Below are 21,281 nucleotides of genomic sequence, written 5' to 3'. Positions count from 1 at the left end.
CCTTTTTCAATCATTTTCCCATTCAGGGTATGTATTCAGGCAACATTAAAAGTCTTGATGATGATTCTGTGTATATGTTCTAGGGTATGAAATGTCGTCGACCTATAAGTGCACCTGATACACTTACCTAATATGTAAATTGGATGTGTGCTGGTGCCCTCTGCATTTTTGTTTGTCATATGTCGACAATTAATATGCAAAAAAACTCTTTTTGCCTGAGCCCCTTTTTTGTTTTATGTTAAAATTCGCCCTTGTGTACCCTTTGTAATCTTTGTTTGTTTGTTTGGATGCAGGCTTGTGTCACACCTGTGTATTGGTTCTCAAATTGCTAAATATTCTAATTTAATATAATTGTCCGGCTGGACAAGAAATGAATATAGTACTGACTCTTAGTCTATATTCATCACGTGTACCTATTCTCTTTTGTTCTGGGACCATTGTTCCTTCTAATATACTGAATTTGCACACAAGCCCTTTAACACCCATAGTAGTGTTTTTTTAGAACCTAAACAGCAGTGCTCAGGCCCGGACTGGCCGTTGCGGGCACCGGGCAATCCCCTGGTGCGCCGCCAGGGTGGGGGCCGGTTTTGGGCCCTGGGGGCCGTTTTTGTTACAGGGCAGTTTTTGCAGCATAGCTGCAAAATCGGCCCTGTAACACAATCGGCCGAAAACCGGCCCCGGCAAAGAGCTCGGTCGCACCCCCAGGGGGCCAGCCGAGCACTTTGTCAGGGCCGGTTTTGGTTCTCAGTCCGGCCCTGGCAGTGCTACAAATTTATCGCTGCTAAGGTCCCCTATAGTGGCTGTTCCCTACCTCGTCTTTATAAGGCAATCATTTTACTTAACTTGGCACTTTCGTCTTGCTTATTGGCTTTTATCAAAGCACAGTCTTGTGTATGGGTACCATATTTGACTGAAAACCATTGTCCACTTAGCACATCACCTATTCCTGCTGTGTGAGTTTGCACTTAAGCACCTATATTAGTGTTTTTAGGAGAAGGTTAATCGGCAGTACTTCAAATTTGTTGTTGCTTGACCAAGTCATCGCAAGACTTTTTATCTCCTGTTATGGGCAATTTTATTTCTATAGATAGTGAGGGGTGAAGGAAAAGGTAAAGGCCCAGAAAAATTAGGTTTTATGGCTGAAGTAGATTTTTTCATGTTTTTGTATGTTTTTTCTTATTGTTTGGTATTGTGCTATGTAAATGGTTTTAATTGACTAATAAATAATATATATCATATCATAATCTAAACTGTTTCACTTGCAAAGTATTTACTGGTGTATATTGTTTTCATTCTTGCCTTTTCTAGGATAACAAGTACTATCTGAGTAACTGCATAGTATGCACAGTATTTATGATCATGTCATTTCAGTCTGGGTTTATGTACAAAATACTATATATTTTTGTATAATACTGTATGTAGTCTCTTTTGTGGTGTATTCATCCTGTGTCTGTATGAGTGTGTTGCATTCACGCTTTACACATTGTCTCTGATGATAAGCCTGCTCTGTGCCAAGCTACCGAAGGGTGAGCACAGGTTATCTTTGGTGTGTAATTGATTTGCCCTCACTTGAGTGGTCGGTATTGCCTGGATCAGGTGCATACCCTAGCCAACCAGAAAATTACTAACAACTTGGAACAAAAACTCCTACAGCCATACCTCAAGCCAAAAACACCAGATTGGTAAAATCAACAGATCTCATCAGAGGATCACTAACATGAGAACAGTGATGAAATGGTGACCCCTAACAAAAAAAGATATATTGATTTTCTGTTGACTAATATCAAAAAATTAAATAGCTATTTGAAAACACACTCAATTGCTCACCTTCAAATAACCTTTTTGCAGTCAAAAATAGAGCCACAGAAGAAGAATATTCTGCAGGAATCTTAGCCAGCAACCAAGGCAGTTTTCTGACTTGGTAACAATGAATAAAGCAACTAAAGATGGTTTGAGATGGGTTAAGGGGGATGTATGTCGTTTCAACGCATGCTATTACAACGCATGCCTTTACGACGCAAGTTTTACAACGCAAGTCGTTACAACGACTTGCGTTGGGGGGCACTGGATAGTGAATAGTTTAATTTAATATTCCAACTATCCTAGAGCGCCCCCCAGCGCAATTCGTTGTAAAAGTTGCGTTGTAATGGTTGCGTCGTAAAGGCACCTCGTTGGAAAAGTTGCTGTTCCCGGTTAAGGGCAAACACATGGTCTTAGGAAGTAGATCTCAGAGGATTTACACAAGATGTAGAGGCACACCGAAATGAATATCAGTTGCCCCATTAGATGAGTATGGAAACAACAATATATTTATGGACATCTTACAGGGGACCCCTGTAACACAATATCATTTTATGTGGTATGCACAGGATACCTAGACTTCCGAGAAATGCTGATGAATGTATATTCTATCCATTTCAAGATGTCACAATGACCGAGACCCTTGCCAAGGAAGCAAGATATGAAGATCGCCACAAATGTCTTCGAAGAGAAAAAAATGCCTACAGTTAGGACTTTCATTTAAAATTATATTTCAGTTTGAGAGCGTAGAAGTGAATGGGAGCTAAAGAAGAGGGCTAAGAAGATGAGGGAGATCACTAGATACTGAATGTGTAGACTCCGCACAACCAATTTCAGCAGTCTTCTCTGGAGTACTGTAAGCAGTGGTGGCCAGCATGACTCATGGGTGGTGAGGCAGCGGGTGGCAAAGGGGGTGTTCGAGGTTGTGCAATGTAAAACAAAAAAATAAAAAGTATAGACTTACCTTGCCGCCGGGTCCCGCGTCTCTGATCCTTGATCCTAATCTCCTCGTGCGACAGGAATCCAGGATTCAGGAACAACAACCGGGCTCCCCTGGCCAATCAAAACGCTGCACTGCAGTGTTGTAATTGGTAAGCATCCATGCTCCCCTGACCAATCACAACACTGCAACGCAGCGCTGTGATTGTTTTTTTTGGCGTCCTGGTTTAAGCTCAACCAGGGATTGGGGGCCTGGGCTTGTTCTCCATTCAGGCTGTACTGCTGCCTGCATGTGTTATATTCCATATAGGTACCCTATATAAGCGCAGGTAACATTTCAACCTTTCACCTATATTCTTCCCTACATTACATACAAAACGGTTCTTAGGGACTGACCTTTTACCTAGATAACAAAACAGCATTCAGAATGTGGGTTTTCCTTAGTTCGAATCTCATACATTATACATGAGGTTTCTTGGAAGCAGAGCAGGACTACCATCTCCTGTATAATATCTCTGTATAAAGTTCCTGGCGAGACGCTGAGGCTCCTGCATGCAGACTTTTCTGCTCGCAGTGCTCTAACATCCCTCGCGGGGTGTCCAACTCGAGACCAGGATGGGGTCCCATATTCTCTCATTCTCAGGTAATGGGGTTGATTAGATCCTAGAGGAATTCTTGGCAAAACACCTACACAGATGCTAGGTACATTTGGCTACATCTAGTTAAGGAGGCATTGTAGGAGTAAGCATTTATTATCATGTATTTTATGTACTTGTATATATTCATGATTACTGCAAAATGGTAGAACTGTACCATCCCTTTACTTTAGTAGTACTGCTAATCATATATCTCTGCTACTGTCTGATGGTTGTTGCAGCTCATCTATTCTACACTAGAATAACAACTGTTCAATAAATTCTTAGCCAAACGCCCAGTATATTTATTCTGTGTATCTCTTAGACAAACTAAGTGAGTACGAGTGACTGAGCGAAAGGGAGCATATTGTTTCCACAATTCTGAGGGATCAGTGTTGTCATGTTCTGAGGTTGCCAGAATCTATTCTCGCCAGGCCCGGACTGGCCGTTGCGGGCACCGGGCAATCCCCCGGTCGGCCGCAAGGGTGGGGGCCGGTTTTGGGCCCTGGGGGCCGTTTTTGTTACAGAACCGGTTTTGCAAAATCGGCCCTGTAACAAAATCAGCCGAAAAGCGGCCCTGGCAAAGCGCTCGGCCCCCCGAGGGGGGGCCGGCCGAGCACTTTGCCAGGGCCGGTTTTGGTTCCCAGTCCAGCCCTGATTCTCGCCTTTGTAAGAGGAAATTTTAGTGGCACTGTGAGCTAGCTGATACAGACAGGCTGACATATCCGGTGGGGGTGCTCAGAATCAGTCTGCTACCAATCCCACAGTTTATGTTGTTCAAACATGCAGATCCTATATAGGTTATATAGGAACTACACGACACATGGAGAACAGGGAATGTGTACATGACTGGTTTGGGCGGCCCGAGAGGGCCGACAAAACAGTAATTGCTCCCATAGGAGTGAGAAAACCACTCCTCCCCTGACTTGCTCCATGAGCAAAGCAGCCCCGAACACCCGCCTGCAAAGGAAATATAAAATGATTATACCTCAAAGTTATTATCATTTTATATTTCCTTTCCTTTACACTGCTCAAAAGCAGTGGGTGATGCTCCTCTGCCATAGAGTATTAGTCAGATGTCATTGGGTACACCCAGGAGTAACATGCTTGCAGCCATCAGAACACGCAGCTTTTCCAAACTAATTTGCAGCAATGTCACCCAGCGAGCATGAGGTCCACCCAGTAGTGGTGTGACTGCAACCATTAAAGCAAATATTTTTCAGATGTTGGCAGTAAGGGCTAAAAGGGAGCATGAAGGAGAGGATAAGCTATTTGATGAATTTGACTAAGCATGTTTATCTTTAAGGGATGCTGAAGTTGGAAGATGGTTGCCCATTTGCACAGCTTCAAGATGAACATAAAGAATAAATTCTTGATCAATTTCGCTTTAGGGGTGTGCAGACTGTAATTACTGTTATCAATGTGATTCTAGTTTGATTAAAGAGCACTTAATTGTGGTGAGTACTGTTTTGAATTGCTATGGTGGTCAGGCAGACAGGAGTTGGCTGAAACCATAAATGTTAAAAGAATGTTGGCACCTCCTAAACACTCATGGCACATTTCAGAGTTGTGATCCTGAAAGTCAGTTCTTAAATTTACATGTGAAAAGAGGATTCATACTTAATAAAGTGGGTGACCTGCAAGCTTATATGGCATTACTGAAAGAGAACAGTCTTCAAAAACAGGGGAAATGAGTTGAAAAATAAAAGCATAAGTACTACAATGTAATTCTTATTTTCACATATTACAAAAAAGAGGCACACTAAATCTTTATTACGGTACGGCTATATTTCTCAACATTGCAAGCCGCTGTCAAATTAAGAATAAACTTAAAACTAAATAACTTCAAGTTCTAATGACAACTTTTAACCTCTGCAGTGACTACTATAAAGAGTAACACACAACTGGTCTCACTTTCTACTTTCATTCTCTCAGCCTTCTTTTTAATATCACTTAACTTGCAGGGATATTATAAGTCCATCATTGCCCCAATTCTGATTTCTATCCATGATCTAATACTTGAACTCATCATTCTCTGATAAGCCTGTGTGTAGATGGACTCCTGAAACTTCTTGGCTAATAGTAGCCTTTATCCCTTTTATCTGGATTGCATTAATGAATTACACACAAAATAACTAAGGAGCACCAGTATTTCCTTATACAAAATGCTTTTTAAGACACTGTCAAAGGACTCTTCATGACGTATCACATTGAAGAGGTTAAGATTATTAAACATTTTACTACACTACCCTACTAAAATCTTTAGGGGATGGACAGGCAAGGAGGGCCTTCCGTCGAATGCCTAAGCTTGACTCACATAAATTGCAATCTTGAGTCTTCAGTGTCTCTTAAACCAGGACAAGCAGAATAATTGGAATACGACCAATATTCAGGAAGAATCCTTTATTTACTAATCTTTAATGCAATGAATAAAATAAAGATGAGGAAGCATGCAATGAAGATGACTGCACTAAAAGGAAACTAAAGAGATAAGAGAGTTGTTCTTCATGTTCCTCAGGTAGCCCAATGAGTGATTAATGACAAACATATGAACTTAATGACAAACATATGAACTCACAAGAGATCCTACTGAATTTTGGCTACAATTGAATTCCTCTGCTTGTCTGGTTCAAGAAATTTTTGAGTCTCAGCGAGCAATTTGTGGCGGGTCAAGCTTAGTCATTCAAAGTCTCCTATATGTACCGACTTGCTAAAGATCTTGGGCTATCTGATTAATTTATGACCAAGTTGCTGAAAAAAAAGCCTTCCATAATCGTTCTCTCTCACTGAACTAAAGCTCTCCTGATAATAAGCAAGCAGGGAATGGCAGCTTCCGGTTTGTCCCAGACACTTTTTGCTTTATACTTAGATCTCTCATACAGATAATACAAGCAGCCCTTGAAGTTATCTCATTCAAAGTCAACAATACAATAACCCACTTTGGGTTAAGATACTGAATCGAATGATAGCATGCAGCATCAGCACGGCCCCCTTTTTAAAGATGGAGGATCTGATTGATTCATGGTTGAGATACGGTAACTACCTGTCACTAGGACCACATTGGATATCAAACCAACTGTTTTCTTTGAGAGTAACTATTATAATAGTTCAAAAGTACACAAAAATTACACTGGTATTAATTATTAACTTTTTCTCCTCAATTGGAAAACATCTCTCTCATCAAGCATCAAAGGTACATTTTTTAAGGATGTAGCAAACAAAAATTGAACCTTATACTGGGAAAGACTGCTTCAGTAGTTAGTTCACAATAATTGTATGACCATGTCATGTCTGAAGCATAAAGGGAGAGAATTTGGAATTAAATCAAAACGTTTTCCAGGGCACTATTTGGCTTCAACCAATAATTTGCAATTGGAAGCCAAATTATGTTTTCGGGGAAAATGAGAAAGTAAATATAGAAAACAGCCTCCCCAGTCAATGTGGCTGGCGAGACCAAATTCAATTATTCCGCCTAAGGAACAATTCTACCAGGTCAGTGTTGAATGAACCAGCAGGATCCTAGCTTACAAATTAAAGAAACACAAGAATATGAATTATATCAAGGCATTAGATGATAGGGATGGCTCACTGAAAGTAACATGCACAGACCTGCATTGAAACTATCAATACACTTTACAAAGGAGACAAATGTGTTGAGAATTCAAAATGATTCAATTAATCCCAATAATGTTTTGAACAGTACTGTGATTCATTCAATCATCCCATATTAGATGCATACAGTAGAGGAAACTACATTAGCATATTATTCCACCACAAATGTAGTGTTAGAGAATCAACCGTTCGTTAATAATAAAGCCAGAACGAGCTGGGATCACAAAAGAGTGTAACAAGTGAAATCAACATTGACAAAGCCAGTGCAAACTTGTTACATAATTTTCTCAGATCAGAATCAGCCTCTGAAACTATTATCAAACCTCTCATTATTCCCATGGGCAAACCCAATGGTCCTCCACAGTGTCCCTACAGCTCTAAAGCGCTCTTAAATTTTAGTCCTAAAATGTATGCACTGGGCGAATTATTAACACACATTCCAGACAGCTACATTGCTCCAACGATATTCCAATGTCATAAGTGTGCTACACTAATGCCAGTATGATAACATAACATTTGTATTTCTGCATGATTCACCGCCGGTCGAATGATTCAGATCTTTTTCTACTTTGCAGGAATTGAATTACCTCGAATCAACTATGATTACAATGGGAAACATTACCGCTACATCTACGCAGCACATGTTCAGTGGAGACCGATTCCAACACAGGTATGCATCTTTCTTGGTTATATTCTTTAGGATCACATTAAACAAGCATTTGCAATGCAATAGGTCTCGCATTAGGAAAGTTTGAGCTATTGGTATTGTAAATGACAAATTTTATATTTATGTGTTGGTTTTGAAAATAGCGAAATTAATAGCTTTGTCGTTTACAATGGCAATAGTTATAACTTTTGCAAATGTGACACCTATAGCATTTGTAATGCAATATATGTTGGATTTACATGACTTACATGTATTGATATTACAAATAACAATGGCTTTTAACTTTTTAAAATAATTAATACTTAAATAAAAGTTATTGTAATTTGTAATGGCAATAGCTTAATCTTTTGTAAAAAACTTTTGTGAAGATTATGTTCAGTGTATTTTATTGTGATGAAATTCCAAGAACAGAAGTGAAATATTAACATCTTTTTGTGACATTTGTAATAAAGCTTGAAACATTGAGAGAACATATTTGAACCAGTTGTTGTTGAATGGTTGCACAGATTGATGCTGTGGTGGCGCTGAGTGATGTTGTGGTGGGGAACGAGTGATGCTGTGGCATTCAGTGATGCTGTGGTAGCGCATAGTGATGTTGTGGTGCCCCTGAGCGATGCTGTGGTGGTGCTGAGTGATGCTGTGTGCTATGTTTTGTTTTGCTATCCTATGTTTTGTTTTGTTATGCTATGCTATGCTGTGTTTTGTTATGCTATGTTTTGCTATGCTATGCTTTGTTATGCTATGCTGTTTTGTTATGCTATGCTATGTTTTGTTGTGTTGTGTTTTACTATGCTATGCTTTGTTTTTCTATGCTATGTTTTGTTATGCTATGCTATGTTTTGTTGTGTTTGGTATGCTATGCTATGTTTTGTTTTTCTATGCTATGTTTTGTTGTGTTTTGCCATGCTATGTTTTGTGGTGTTTTATTATGCTATGCTTTGTTTTGCTATGCTATGTTTTGTTACGCTATGTTTTGTTATGCTATGCTATGCTTTGTTATGCTATGCTATGCTATGCTTTGTTTTGTTATGCTTTGTTTTGTTGTGTTTTGTTATGCTATGCTATGTTTTGCTATGCTATGGTATGTTTTGTTTTGTTATACTATGCTTTGCTATGCTATGTTTTGTAATGCCATGCTATGTTTTGTTGTGTTTTGTTATGTTATGCTATGTTTTGTTGTGTTTTGCTATGTTTTGTTATGCTATATTTTGTCATGCTATGCTTTGTTTTGTTATGTTATGCTACGTTTTGTTCTGCTATGTTTTGTTGTGTTTTGTTATGCTATGTTTTGTCATACTATGCTATGTTTGTTTTGCTATGCTTTGTTATGTTATGCTATGCTTTGTTTTGTTTTGTTATGCTATGTTTTGTTATACTATGCTATGTTTTGTTGTGTTTTGTTATGCTATGCTATGCTTTGTTGTGTTTTGCTATGCTATGTTTTGTTTTGCTATCCCATGCTTTGTTTTGTTACGCTATGCTATGTTTTGTTATCCCATGCTTTGTTTTGTTATGCTATGCTATGCTGTGTTTTGTTATTCTTTGCTGTGTTTTGTTAGGCTATGCTGTGTTTTGTTATGCTATGTTTTGTTATGCTATGTTTTGCTGTGTTTTGCTATGCTATGCTTTGTTATGCTATGTTATGCTATGCTATGTTTCTTTGTGTTTTATTATGCTATGCTATGTTTTGCTATGTTGTTTTGTTATGCTATGCTTTGTTATGCTATGCTATGTTTTGTTATGCTATGCTATGTTTTGTTGTGTTTTATTATGCTATGATTTGTTTTGCTATATTATGTTATGCTATGCTTTCTTATGCTATGTTGTGTTATGCTTTGCTTTGTTTTGTTATGTTATGCTATGTTTTGCTAAGCTATGTTTTGTTGTGTTTTGTTATGCTATGTTTTGTTATGCTATGCTATGCTTTGTTATGCTATGCTATGTTTTGTTGTGCTATGCTATGTTTTGTTGTGTTTTGTTATGCTATGTTTTTTGTGTTTTGTTATGCTATACTATGTTTTGCTATGCTATGTTTTGTTATGCTATGCTATGTTTTGTTTTGCTATGCTATGTTTTGCTATCCTGGTGTGTGTGTGTGGTTGTGTGTGTGTGGTTGTGTGTGTGGTTGTGTGGTTGTGTGTGTGTGGGGTTGTGAGTGTGGGGTTGTGTGTGTGTGTGTGGGGTTGTGTGTTTGTGTGTGGGGGGTTGTGTGTGTGGCGGGGTGAGGGGGTAGTGTGTGAGGGGGCAGTGTGTGAGTGGGCAGTGTGTGAGTGGGTTGTGTGTGTATGTGTGGGTATATGTGTGTGGGGGGTTGTGTGTGTGTGTGGGGTTGTGTGTGTGTGGGGTTGTGTGTGGGGGGTTGCATGTGTGTGTGGGTTTGTGTGTGTGGTTGTGTGTGGGGGGTTGTGTGTGGGGGGTGTGAGGGGGCAGTGTGTGAGGGGGCAGTGTGTGAGTGGGCAGTGTGTGAGGGGGCAGTGTGTGAGTGGGAAGTGTGTGAGTGGGCAGTGTGTGAGTGGGCAGTGTGTGAGTGGGTTGTGTGTATGGGTGTGTGTGTGTGTGTTGTTGTGTGTGTGTGTGTGGGTATGTGTGTGGGGGGGGTTGTGTGTGTGTGGGGTTGTGTGTGTGGGGGGTTGTGTGTGTGTGTGTGTAGCTAACCATATGTAAATCAAAACGTGCTTAAATATTGACAATTCCACTAGAAACAAACCAGACAGTTCCTGTTGGAAATGGGGGTTGCCCAAGTCTCAAAGGGGGTAGCATGGCATCAAGCGGGCAGGCCAAACTTGGAGGACATGTGAAGCACTCACGCAGTACCGTCAGTCAACACACCAGGCACACCACAAAAGAGGCAGGACACCAATTTGAGTTGGAAAAAGATACGTCGTTTAGTAGGGTTTCCAACCTGCAAGGCAAAAATTAACAGTGTCATCATAACACGGCGCCAACTGGCACCAGAGCCAAGTATTTCAGAGGGGGATTATTTACATGGGACCAAAAAGGGATTGAGTCCATAGTCCATAGCTGTAAGGAAAAAGGATGGTTAATAAAACATTAGACCTGGGGCCAATCTGGCGGGGCCATCTCAGGCTCTCATCCTTAGGGGGTTGTAAATGCAAAATATCACATTAGCATAGGTATATATATCATGCACAATCACGCCAACCCACCCCTGTAAAAGAAAACATCAGGGCATCATAGTACCTCTTAAATAGGAGCACCTGTAATAAAAGGTACAATCACCTGCACGGTGGCACAAAAACATGCAATTAACCATTAGATAGGAAAGTGGCCTCACTATAAACGTATAACCAATAACCTAAGAGCCAGGCCTAACCTCAGGGACCATCTGGCAACAGGTAACTATGGCATTTCATCAGGCATGTCACCGGCTAGGTGTATCAAACATCAGGCGGAACATACATCGCCCAGCATTAACATAAGGTGTGGCCGTGACTCAGGGGGGCATCGATAATTCCCTGGGGGACCCTATGGGCTAGTTATCGGCCTCCTACAACTGGCACAGTCTATTGGGGCCACAGACTCCGCTGGGGCCCAACGTTGCAGGTACCCACTGCCAGACGGGGCACCTGATAAGGTAACTCAGTCCCCGGGGGCGGGCACCGGCAATGAACCCCGTTGCCCCCCTCCCTCCACCAACTTAAGACAGGCCCACACTCACCGGCAGTCCAGGGACTCCTTGGCGGTAGGGGCAGGCACCGACAATGTGCCTCGAGGCCCCTGCCGCACAGCGTTTAACTCGCGGGGCTTCCCCGACCAACCGGGAGCCTCGCGGGTCCTGCAGCACCCTCACATCAGGGTGGAAGGAAGGAGGGGTTTGCGCTTCCTCGAGCGCCCCTCCCGGCGGTATCTTTCGGCTTCTCCCGGGCCCTTCTTCCTCACAGGGGCCCGGGGTTTTCAAACGGCGTCGGCGGGGCCACCGGGGACGGCGCAGGGACTTGGCCCGCGAGGAGGAAGCCTGCCTGGCTTTCCTCCCTCCTCCTTCGGGTCGCTTCTTCCGTGCCGGCGGGCTGGCACCGACAGTGTGCCCCGGCCCCGCCTCCTCCACTGGCCCCTCACTCTGGGGCTCAGACCGGCGGGGTGGGCTCCCGCTCCGGTCACTCACAATCGGGGCTCCCCCTCGGCCACGGGGGCCCCGCACCGATACTTCACCAGGGTTCCCCTCCCCCACGGGGACCCAGGGCTTCAGGACGCTCCTCTTCCCGGGCTGCCGGCCAGCAGCCAATCCGTGCGCGGCGGGGGCAGGCCGATGACGCGGCCGGCCCCGGTCACATGATCCGGGTGACGGCGGCCTCAGGGCCTAGCGTGGCCCTTTCCTCACATCGGCGGCCCTCTCCTGACACCGGGGGCCGCCGCGACGATGCCCACAGCAGTGGGGGGTCCCTTCAAGGCGGCGCCGCGCCGTGGCGGTGAGATCGCCTATTTACAACCGGCGCAGTGCAGCGCCAGAGCTCCTCGGCGGCAGTAAGGGGTAGGCTCCCTTTCAATTAATTATTTATATAGCAGACAGCGCGATGACGCGAGGGTAGGCTCCTCCCAGTATGATTCTCCTCAGGAGAATGGCGCTATTTACAGCGCACTGCTCCTTGCCACAGTCTCCTCAGGAAACAGCGTTTTCCACCACGCACTACTCCTCAGACCACAGCGCTATTTCTCCTCACAATCTTCTCAGCACTATGGCGCTATTCACAGCGCACTGCTTGTTCAGCAGTCCAGGGGCAGGTTGACTGAGGCAGATTAGTTAGGCACAGTTCCTCGGGGGCACAATCCTCCCCGGGCAGCTCCTCCCAGTCCAGCGCTTCCACAGGGGCCGCAACTTCCCAAAACAGCGCTTCAGGGCACAGCGTCCAGCAGGTACACCTCACAGGGGCTCAATCCTCCCCAGGCGGCTCCACCCGGCCCAGCACTTCCAAAGGGGGCCACAGCTCCTCCAGAGGGGGGTAGACAGTCCCACTGCAGTTCCTCAGGGGCAACTCCTCACCTCCTGGGGGGAATCCAATTAGCTCCTTCCCTTCCCAGTGCTCTTTCAGCGCGGCGCTGGCCTGGTTCAAGATCCCAACTGTGACAGGGACCTAGTCAGGGACCCTCCCTTGTCAGGGGCCCATGGGGACAGCAGAGGGGGGGGGGTTCTAGGGGTGCAGGGCCCAGCTCACAGGCCCATGTGGCGGTAGCACCTCACAGCAGGTCCCCTCTCTTCTTTGTCCCAGCGCTGACTGACTCTCTGGTGACACTTCACCCTATTTATACCCTCCTCCCAGGCAGTGCCAGGACCTTCTAGAATGTTGGCACATCTAGCCTAAACTGGTTCTAGGGGAGGGGGTGAGCACCCTGGGTGCCAGGCTTTCCCTCCAAAAGCTAGGGGTAGCTGGGTAATATTATCTAGACTGCTGACCTATGTCAGTCCAGTGGCAAAACCCATGGCCATGGCATCCATTTTAAAAGCAATACATTTCAGTCAGGTGCAGTTTTAAAATGGGGGTGCAGTTTTAAAATGGGGGATTTTACAAGTGCTCACATTATGTCAGGTAATTACATTTTTCAAAAGGGGTCTCACACCACTCATGGCCTATACAGGTTTAATCCCATGGGGGAGACAATCTAGATGAGGGGGTCAAAAGCGAAAAATTTTGGGGGGAAAAGGCCAAGTCCAACAGTTCCATAGAATTGCTGGGTGGGCAACATAACCTATCACAGGAAGGGGAATTACTCATCATTGGAAGAAGGACAAATAAATGAATTCCTTTTAGTTATGGGAGCTCAAAATCAGAACTAATACATTTCTGAAAGTATCCTATTTTTTAAAGATCTAAACATGTTAACGTATTTAGAGAAGTTTGATTGGCAAAGAATGCATGACTGAGTTGAAAGGAAATATCCGTAGCATGAAGTTTATATCAGTTATGAGTGATGCTGTTGGAGCCACACACTGGAGGGAATTGTGAAAGAAATTACTGTGACTTTGATTTAATTACGAATACTACTTGTTGGCTTAAATTGTATCCTACAAACATAAGAACAGGAGTAAGTGCCCAGGGGAAAGCAGAGTCTGACTAACAACAAAGACAAAACAGATGGGTACTTAATTCACAGTGAGATGGGAGAGCTGTGACAGAGGAGATACATAAAATGGAATACATTGAAAAACTGGTTTTACACGCTGTGGTCAGTCAAATAACACACAAGCAGGGCAGTAAGTACGTTCAGAAGCTTATGTAGAGAACGGGAAGCAATATAATATAAATCAAAGACTGCAAATCAATAAACTAGCAGACACACAACTGATAGAGCTGGATGACGGAGAAAGGTAATGTCGCATAATTAGTGATTTCCCCCCTTGTCAGCACATGAGCAAAATGAAAAAGACGGAATAGCCGAAAAAAAACCTTCCTAATTCGCCTGGCAGTCCATTTTAAGGAAGTATTGCTTTCAATTTCAGGATGGTCGCCGAGCCGCCGTCCAGGCATCTATTTGTCGCGTCAAATGTGTAATATATTGAGATGTTCGGAATTAGTGTGTAGCGTTTTAACGAAGCAGATCAGCGCCCAGAAAACAAGTGGTCGCTCCACTCGGGAACGTGCTTGGGCTAAGAAGCAGCACCAAACAAACTCCAGTCGGGTGAAAACAACATTTAGAAAACACAGGCGGAGAGCAACGGTTAAAAACAGAGTTCTCCCAAAGGACAAATAAGGAATACAAGGGTATGGAAACTGTACTCGTCCCGTGTGTTTACATTAAGCAGGTTTTGAATTGAGGGCGATCTAGCTGAAGTGGATTTGGAGGTGGGAAAAAGGCGATAGAGGGAGTGAAAAGAAAACAAGCTCTCGGCATTGCGTGGCGGGGGGAGCGGATTCCTTTGAACTCTGATCGGGGGCGGGGGAGCGGATTCCTTTGAAGTCTGATGCAGAGGCTCAGACAAATGGTGTGCGATGTGGCTGGCGATGTGCACGTGCCTGGCTCACATGGACTGTACCTAATCCACAGTTCGGGTACACTTTTAAAAGCCTTACTATAATCTCGCCAACAAGCATTGCTAAAGCAATGCCGCAGGAGAGACCTAAAAATGGAAAGTTTAGCCACATGGTCCACTCACGCCATTGAACACGACAGCCAGTTGCTTACAAAATAAACATTCCATACAATGGACTGATCGGCATGGACGTCATTTAGGGGTCGCGACCCCTGGCTTTCCCCTTGCTACCCCTGGCCACAGGGTCGCAAAGCCAGTATGACTAACCAATTTGGCAGCAGTAAATACAATTACAAAATAAACTTTGCCTCTTTTCTCTCTCGTTTCTGCCCAAAACTGCTTCTGCCTCGGGACAGTAACGGTTGAAACTTCTTGCTATGTGTTCAGCAACCTGTCGCCTAGCAACATGCCCTTAGTGGTCTTGCAAACCCCAGGCTTCCCTAAGCACCCTGCATGTGTTTGACTCTCAGGCTAGGGATTTTGATATTTGCATGACCTTTCTCTCAATAGTGAGATAGGAAGGAATTGTACATCATAATGCATGCACTTTCTATGATAGTGTTAGTACTCCATTTTATAATTGCAATACAGCATACTACAAATGAAAGTATGCCAGTTAACTAGTTCGCAAAAAGCCTAGCACTCTGTGCCAGCATGCGTGGCACATTTTTGATCACTTAAAATCAAAACAGTTTTTTAAAATCAGCAAATTATCAGCAGATTGTAGATTATGTGACAAGTGTTTGTAAACCATAACTGTGTGGAAAATGCAACATCCACAGAATCTTACAATTCAGGTGACCCTGCTTATATGTTGCACTTAGAGTAACACTTTGTATCACTAGTAATGTGAGAAACTCTGAGCAACTTCACATGATTATTATTTAAAACAATGCCAGCTTCATGAATTGTTATGCTGGTAAGGTTTGCTAATAAAAAGTAAATGGGACTTAAACCACATACTCCGCAACAACAAGAAACTTTGTAAGGACTATGAGCAGGCCTCTCCTGCCATGTATTCAAGTGTCTCTGCAGCCAGAAGCAAAACAATGCTTCTTGTGCCCAGTGCCTCAAAGGGGTAACAACAGGTTTGAGCCGCAGCGAGTAAAACACTCTTGACAGCCACAAATTCCTGCCAGATGTCTGACCTATCCTAATACTTAATTTTAAGTCCTCATGAGATTTGTTTAGGTAGCCTTTTATTGACAGTTCAAATCAGCTTCTGAAAATCCTTGAGCAGTTTTTTGTTTTAATTGTAATTGCATAGTGTTTCGCATACCTGTTGAGGAGCTTGAGCACATTAGTGAATGGCTAGCATGCTACACAGTGTTGGACTATTCCATTGGAACAGTTGTCAATTGCAATGTGGATTACGTGGAAAGTCTTTTAGTGGTCTACAAGTATGATCAAAATGGTGGGTCATAGGTGTGGTGACTTCACTTCCCATTGTGTCTGAGTCTTAAGTGATGTAACTTCCTGTGATTTCACAGGGGTCAGGGGTCAAAGGCCACATGATGTCACTTACATTTACCCCTGCTTTTTTATGAATCAACATTCATGCTGATCGGTCACAATAGATAGGCTTACCCTTGCTAAGCAAAGTAGGAATAATGGAGAGGGTTTATTCAGCTAACATCACAACCGTCCTTTGTTGAACTGTGCAGAATACACATTGGGTGATGCAACAAGGTACATTCTCAGTAGACAAAGCTCTCTGAGCACATGGCATGAGTGCACTGGACTTCTGGTTCTCATGTAAAGTGTGCTAGGTCTAATGTCCTCAGGCTAAGTTCACGCTATATAAAACTGCAGATGGCTGGAGTTAAAGGAAGCATGCGAGTCTAGAAATCCTAAATTATTTTGGAATAAGAATAAATGGGACGGGGGGTGCCCAGAACCCCCACAGAATAACGTTGCCCACCACTTATGGGTTGAGTACTTTAAACCTCAGTATGCTTCCCTTGATGATGAGCGGAACATCGATCCGTTCGTATATAAATGTTATACCAGTGGGGCATTTACACTAGAAGAGGTGGATAGGGCGCTAGACACTATCACACCTGGACGAGCCCCTGGAATTGATAGCATCCCTGCGGATGTTTTTTTAAATTAAAAATCATCCTGGCGCCTATACATCAGGCATGTAGCAAATGCAATTGCATGTGGCGCTCCTAACCCGCCTTCTTGGAAGATAATCCCAGTTTTCAAGAAGGGTGACAAATCATTGGCAGCTAATTATAGGCCAATAAGCCTCATAGACTCTATCCAAAAGATTATGGGAAGGTTGATCTTACATAAGGTCCAGCTATGGATAGAGGACAAGCAAATCTTAACCCCACTGCAGGCGAGTTTTCGACCCCTCACAAGTACTATAGATCAGGTCTTCCGTTTTATTACCATCTACTGGAAGACAGTTGTTCTGGGGAAAGGGGCACTGTACACGGTATTCGTGGACTTAAAGGCAGCCTTTGACCTGGTACCGCGTAGCAGGTTGTGGTGTGTCTTGAGTGAGATGGGGATGGCCCCTGAATTGTTATCCCTGATCGTCCGCTTACATGAGGATAACCATGCACGGGTCCGGTGGGGGTCCAAGGGTGAGGTTACCGAGTCATTTGCCGTGGACAGAGGAGTGCGTCAGGGGTGCGTGCTAGCACCTACCCTCTTCTCACTCTTCGTAAATGGGGTGGCCGATTTCCTTTCAGTGACCCCCACCGACGGCCCAATGCTGGCAGATGAATATATACCCATCCTCATGTTCGCGGATGACACTTTGATTATCTCCAAGACACCTAGGGCCTGCAAAAAGCCCTATGTAGGTTTGAGGACTTCTGTTCTATTCGGGGCTTAGTAATTAATACGACAAAGACAAAGTTCATGTCTTTCAATGAACATAGATCGTTCCGGGGTAAAGTATACATGAACAATGCTCCCCTTGAAAAAGTTAACACCTTCACTTATTTGGGAGTGACCCTACAGGTAGATATGAGATGGTCAAACCAAATCGATGTGGCCGCACTAGAGCATAAACAACAGTCAGGGATCCTTGCAGCTAAATTTAAATCTTCCCTCTCCAAACCGATTAGTCCAGTGTTGGAGATTTATGGCATGAAGGTCCTAAGTTCCGCTTTATACGGAGCTGAGCTATAAGGGTTTACGAATTTAAACCTTCTAACTGTAGCAGAAAATTTGTTTTTGCGAAGGGTTACAGGTGCTCCACAAAATACACCCATGCAACCACTATTGTTAGATCTGGGTAGAAAAGCAGTAGTGGACCTGGCGAAACTTCACCCTCTTTTATATTGGCGAAGATTGTGGTGCACGGTTGAATTATCGCATTATGCCAAAGGTCTCAAAGATATATTGGGCATAGATCGTTTCCACAAGATAACTTGGTTGAAGGAGATTAGGTCGCTGTTGGTGAACCTGGACTTGAGTGAACTGTGGGATGACCCTTCTAATGCTGCCTTCCCTTCAAAAAAGATTCTGAAGGAAATGTACTGGGAAATGATCATGGTCACAGTATGCTCCAGTGGATCCACCAAGCATTTAATAGGCCGGTTCCTAGAATTCAAGTCAAGGCCCGTTTTAGAAAAATATTGGGATGCCATCGAGAAACCTTTTGATAGAAAACTGTATTTGTAGCTGAGGGTAGGAACTTCACCCGTTCGGTCATTCTCCAGTAAATGGGCAGGAGTCACTAAGAATGTATGCCCATGGTGTTCAGACAGACAGGAAACGATCAGTCATTTGTTGTTTTTTTGGCCATTATATATTAAACCTCGCACTATGTGGGTCAAACCTATTTGCAAGCTATTAGGCTTTAGAAGGCATGACGAGGCGTTAAGAAGGGTTCTACCCCTGCCTCAATCATTACCCACTACCATTTTGCAACCTCATTTTTAGGTCTCGCGTCGTGCGTTGCACTGCGCAGCAGTGCTCGCTCCGGTCGCGAGCCCTTTAGTGAGTGAAAAACAGGGAAATAAAGCTGACCTTGGAATCGCACACGCTTGTGCGTGTGCGTTTCCTTTTCAGCTACCCCATTGGCCTTAGCCTGCGTCTTTAATGAAAGACTGCACGCTTTTGGCCAAAGGCGGGCGCATTGGTCCGCCCATGGCATATTGGTGTCTATTACGCGCTTGGTGCGCACCACTCGCGGGCTTTTATTTTTTGGGGGATCCATTTCACGGGGAAGCAAGTAAATGAAAAAAGCTGTGTTTTGTTCAGCGCATGCTGACAAAAATTAATTTCAATGCTTCTGCATCATATTACATTGGGTGGTTTTACACTAAAGTAGTTTGCAGGCACACGGTTTGCTCCTGCACTGCACCCACACCAGCCCTGCCCACTTTCACAGGTCCATGCGCAATGCTCTGGTTCAGGTTGGGTTTTTCCCTTACACTCTGGTACTTTTATTCCATTATAAAACATTACCACAAGTTCCTGCATTCGATAGGAAAAAAATTGACTGGATTGGTTCGTCATGCATGGACCTGGGAAACAGTGCAACTGTGCCACCCCACTAGTTCACGTGCATTTCCACCAGCGCTCCCACCTATCCCAGGTCCATGCTTGGGAACTTTCCTTGGATAAACCTTTGCGTTCTTGAACCCATAATCCAGAGAGTATAGTGGAATTAAGGGAACTTCATGTACCAGAATGCAAAGCAAGCTGCAAGTTCTCACGTGGACCCTGGAATCTGGAGAGCTCAGTTCCCAGCAGATGACTGTTTAATGTAGTGTCCGACGTGTGCTGCCACTGAGCGACGCTGCACATCAGTGTTTAACAGCGGCTGCCATGATGGGTGGTCGCCCTCTGCCTTTGTCTAAGATCAGAGAGTTATACAAAGTAATTACAGCAGCTATTCGGATACATACTACACTTATGATAGTTATGTCACTGGGCGGTGACTTTTAACGGCGAGCACAAGGATGAGTCAGCAGATTCCGACAGTGCTGGTATGGTGGGTCAGGTACCACCTGTGTGCACAACACTGGCAGATAGCAATATTCATCCCTCGCACCATCCCCCACTGCAGTTGCAAGCATTGGTGTCTAAGTTAGACACCAACGCTTGCAACTGTGGTTATGTAGACTTTGGAGGTATTGTCAAATGGTGGTAGTGAGGGAAGGCGTTGCAAGGTCATCATTGGGTGGGTGGGCGCCACCAACAAACATTGTTGCACAGAGCGCCACCAGTACTAAAGCCAGCCCTGTGTCTAACACCTGCTCCCAGACACCGGCCCCACCTTCACTCTACTGCCCCAGCATCAGGGCCGGACTGGGTACCGGGCAGTTGTGTGTGCTGCCGAGCAGGGGGATGATTTCTCCGTGGTATGGGCATATTTCGTTGATGCGGACCTGCGTGCGCTTTGGAAAAAAAAAAGCAAAACTAATTTCGTTTTGCACACACAGGTCCCCATCAACGAAAGCATCCCCCTGCTCGGCAGGACACACAACTGCCCGGTAGCCAGTCCGGCCCTGCCCAGCATAACCACAATGAGGGACATACTAAAAGGTTGAAGAGAAAAAACCTTTTTCCTACTTTCCACCTACCTCAAATTTGTTTTGGCTCAAAGACCTGCCTGAAAATCCCTTTGTTCCGGGGAAGAGCGCAACAGAGGGCGGAGGAAAGTAAACAGCAATGGGGGCGGGAAAGTAAAGGGCCACAAATGAGAGCAAAACACAGAAGAGAAAACAACATGGAGCGCAGAGGGTGGGCAGAGCAGCACACGAGACAGCAGCTGGAACACATGCTCCCACACGAAGTGCTGCAGGCTGTTTGGTTGGCTTAGACCTAATGAACATTATATTTTTTCTCTTCTAAATCCCCAGTGGTAACTTGAGGTATTGCTAGTGTTTTAGTTTCAGATGCGCAGTAGGCAGGTGTCTGCCCAAGATCACACAGTGTGAAGTAAAGCTTCTTGGATTTTCACACCCTGTACATCTGATCCCTCCAGGTCCGTTTTAGCGCCCTATACACAGTAGGCAGGTATGCGCCCAAGATCACACAATGAAAAGTGAGGTTCCGAAATTATGAGATTTTCTTATCCTATGGATCTGATCTATCCAGGTACTAATGGGCAGATTTACAAGCCCCTTGCGCCACTTTTCCATTCTTTTTCACATGGGAAAAGTGACGCAAAAGTTGCTCAAGGGGTTTGTAAATCTGCCCCTAAATGTCTTTTATTTATGTTTAACGCCACAAGCAGAACACTGTAAAATAGAAACAGGCCAGTTGATGGGAGTTGTGCTCTTTCCCTGTTTGTTCCTCTTTCCCTGGCTCATGCGCCCTCTCCCCTGCCAAATACCACACGGATCTCGGGTGGAACATCCCGTACAATAAAAAAAAGTGCAAGCATTAATCAAGAGCAGCCTTTAAGTACAGCTCTGCGCAAAGTAAACATTGTACCATAACCTGTTCGTTGAGATGCTTTAAGTGCATTCAACGATCCTTAAAAACGACTTCTACTGGCATAACAATATACTTTAAATATGTCCCATCTACGGGTTGTAGTCACAATAGTCAGATTCGGTCACGTGATGGGATTGTCAAAAGCGCATCGCGGATCGGTTTACTATCGTACCATGTGGTAGAATAGAGTGCGTTTGCCATGATGTTTTTGTGCTGTTTGTACAGTGCATCA

General features: G+C 44.2%; 1 protein-coding gene across 1 annotated transcript in view; it reads left to right on the top strand.

Moving 5' to 3' along the window:
* BCO1 (beta-carotene oxygenase 1) overlaps positions 1–21,281 on the top strand; it is a 236,689-nt gene that overhangs the window by 141,732 nt on the left and 73,676 nt on the right. The window contains exon 9 of the mRNA XM_078670768.1: positions 7,562–7,656. Within this exon, the coding sequence (XP_078526894.1) occupies positions 7,562–7,656 (95 nt within the window). The remainder of the gene's footprint in view (positions 1–7,561; positions 7,657–21,281) is intronic.

Source organism: Lissotriton helveticus, chromosome 12 (assembly GCF_964261635.1).
Source record: "Lissotriton helveticus chromosome 12, aLisHel1.1, whole genome shotgun sequence".
In the NCBI taxonomy this organism is placed as follows: Eukaryota; Metazoa; Chordata; class Amphibia; order Caudata; family Salamandridae; genus Lissotriton; species Lissotriton helveticus.
Note: the sequence above shows the minus strand (reverse complement) of the source record. Positions and strands in the feature narration are given on the sequence as shown.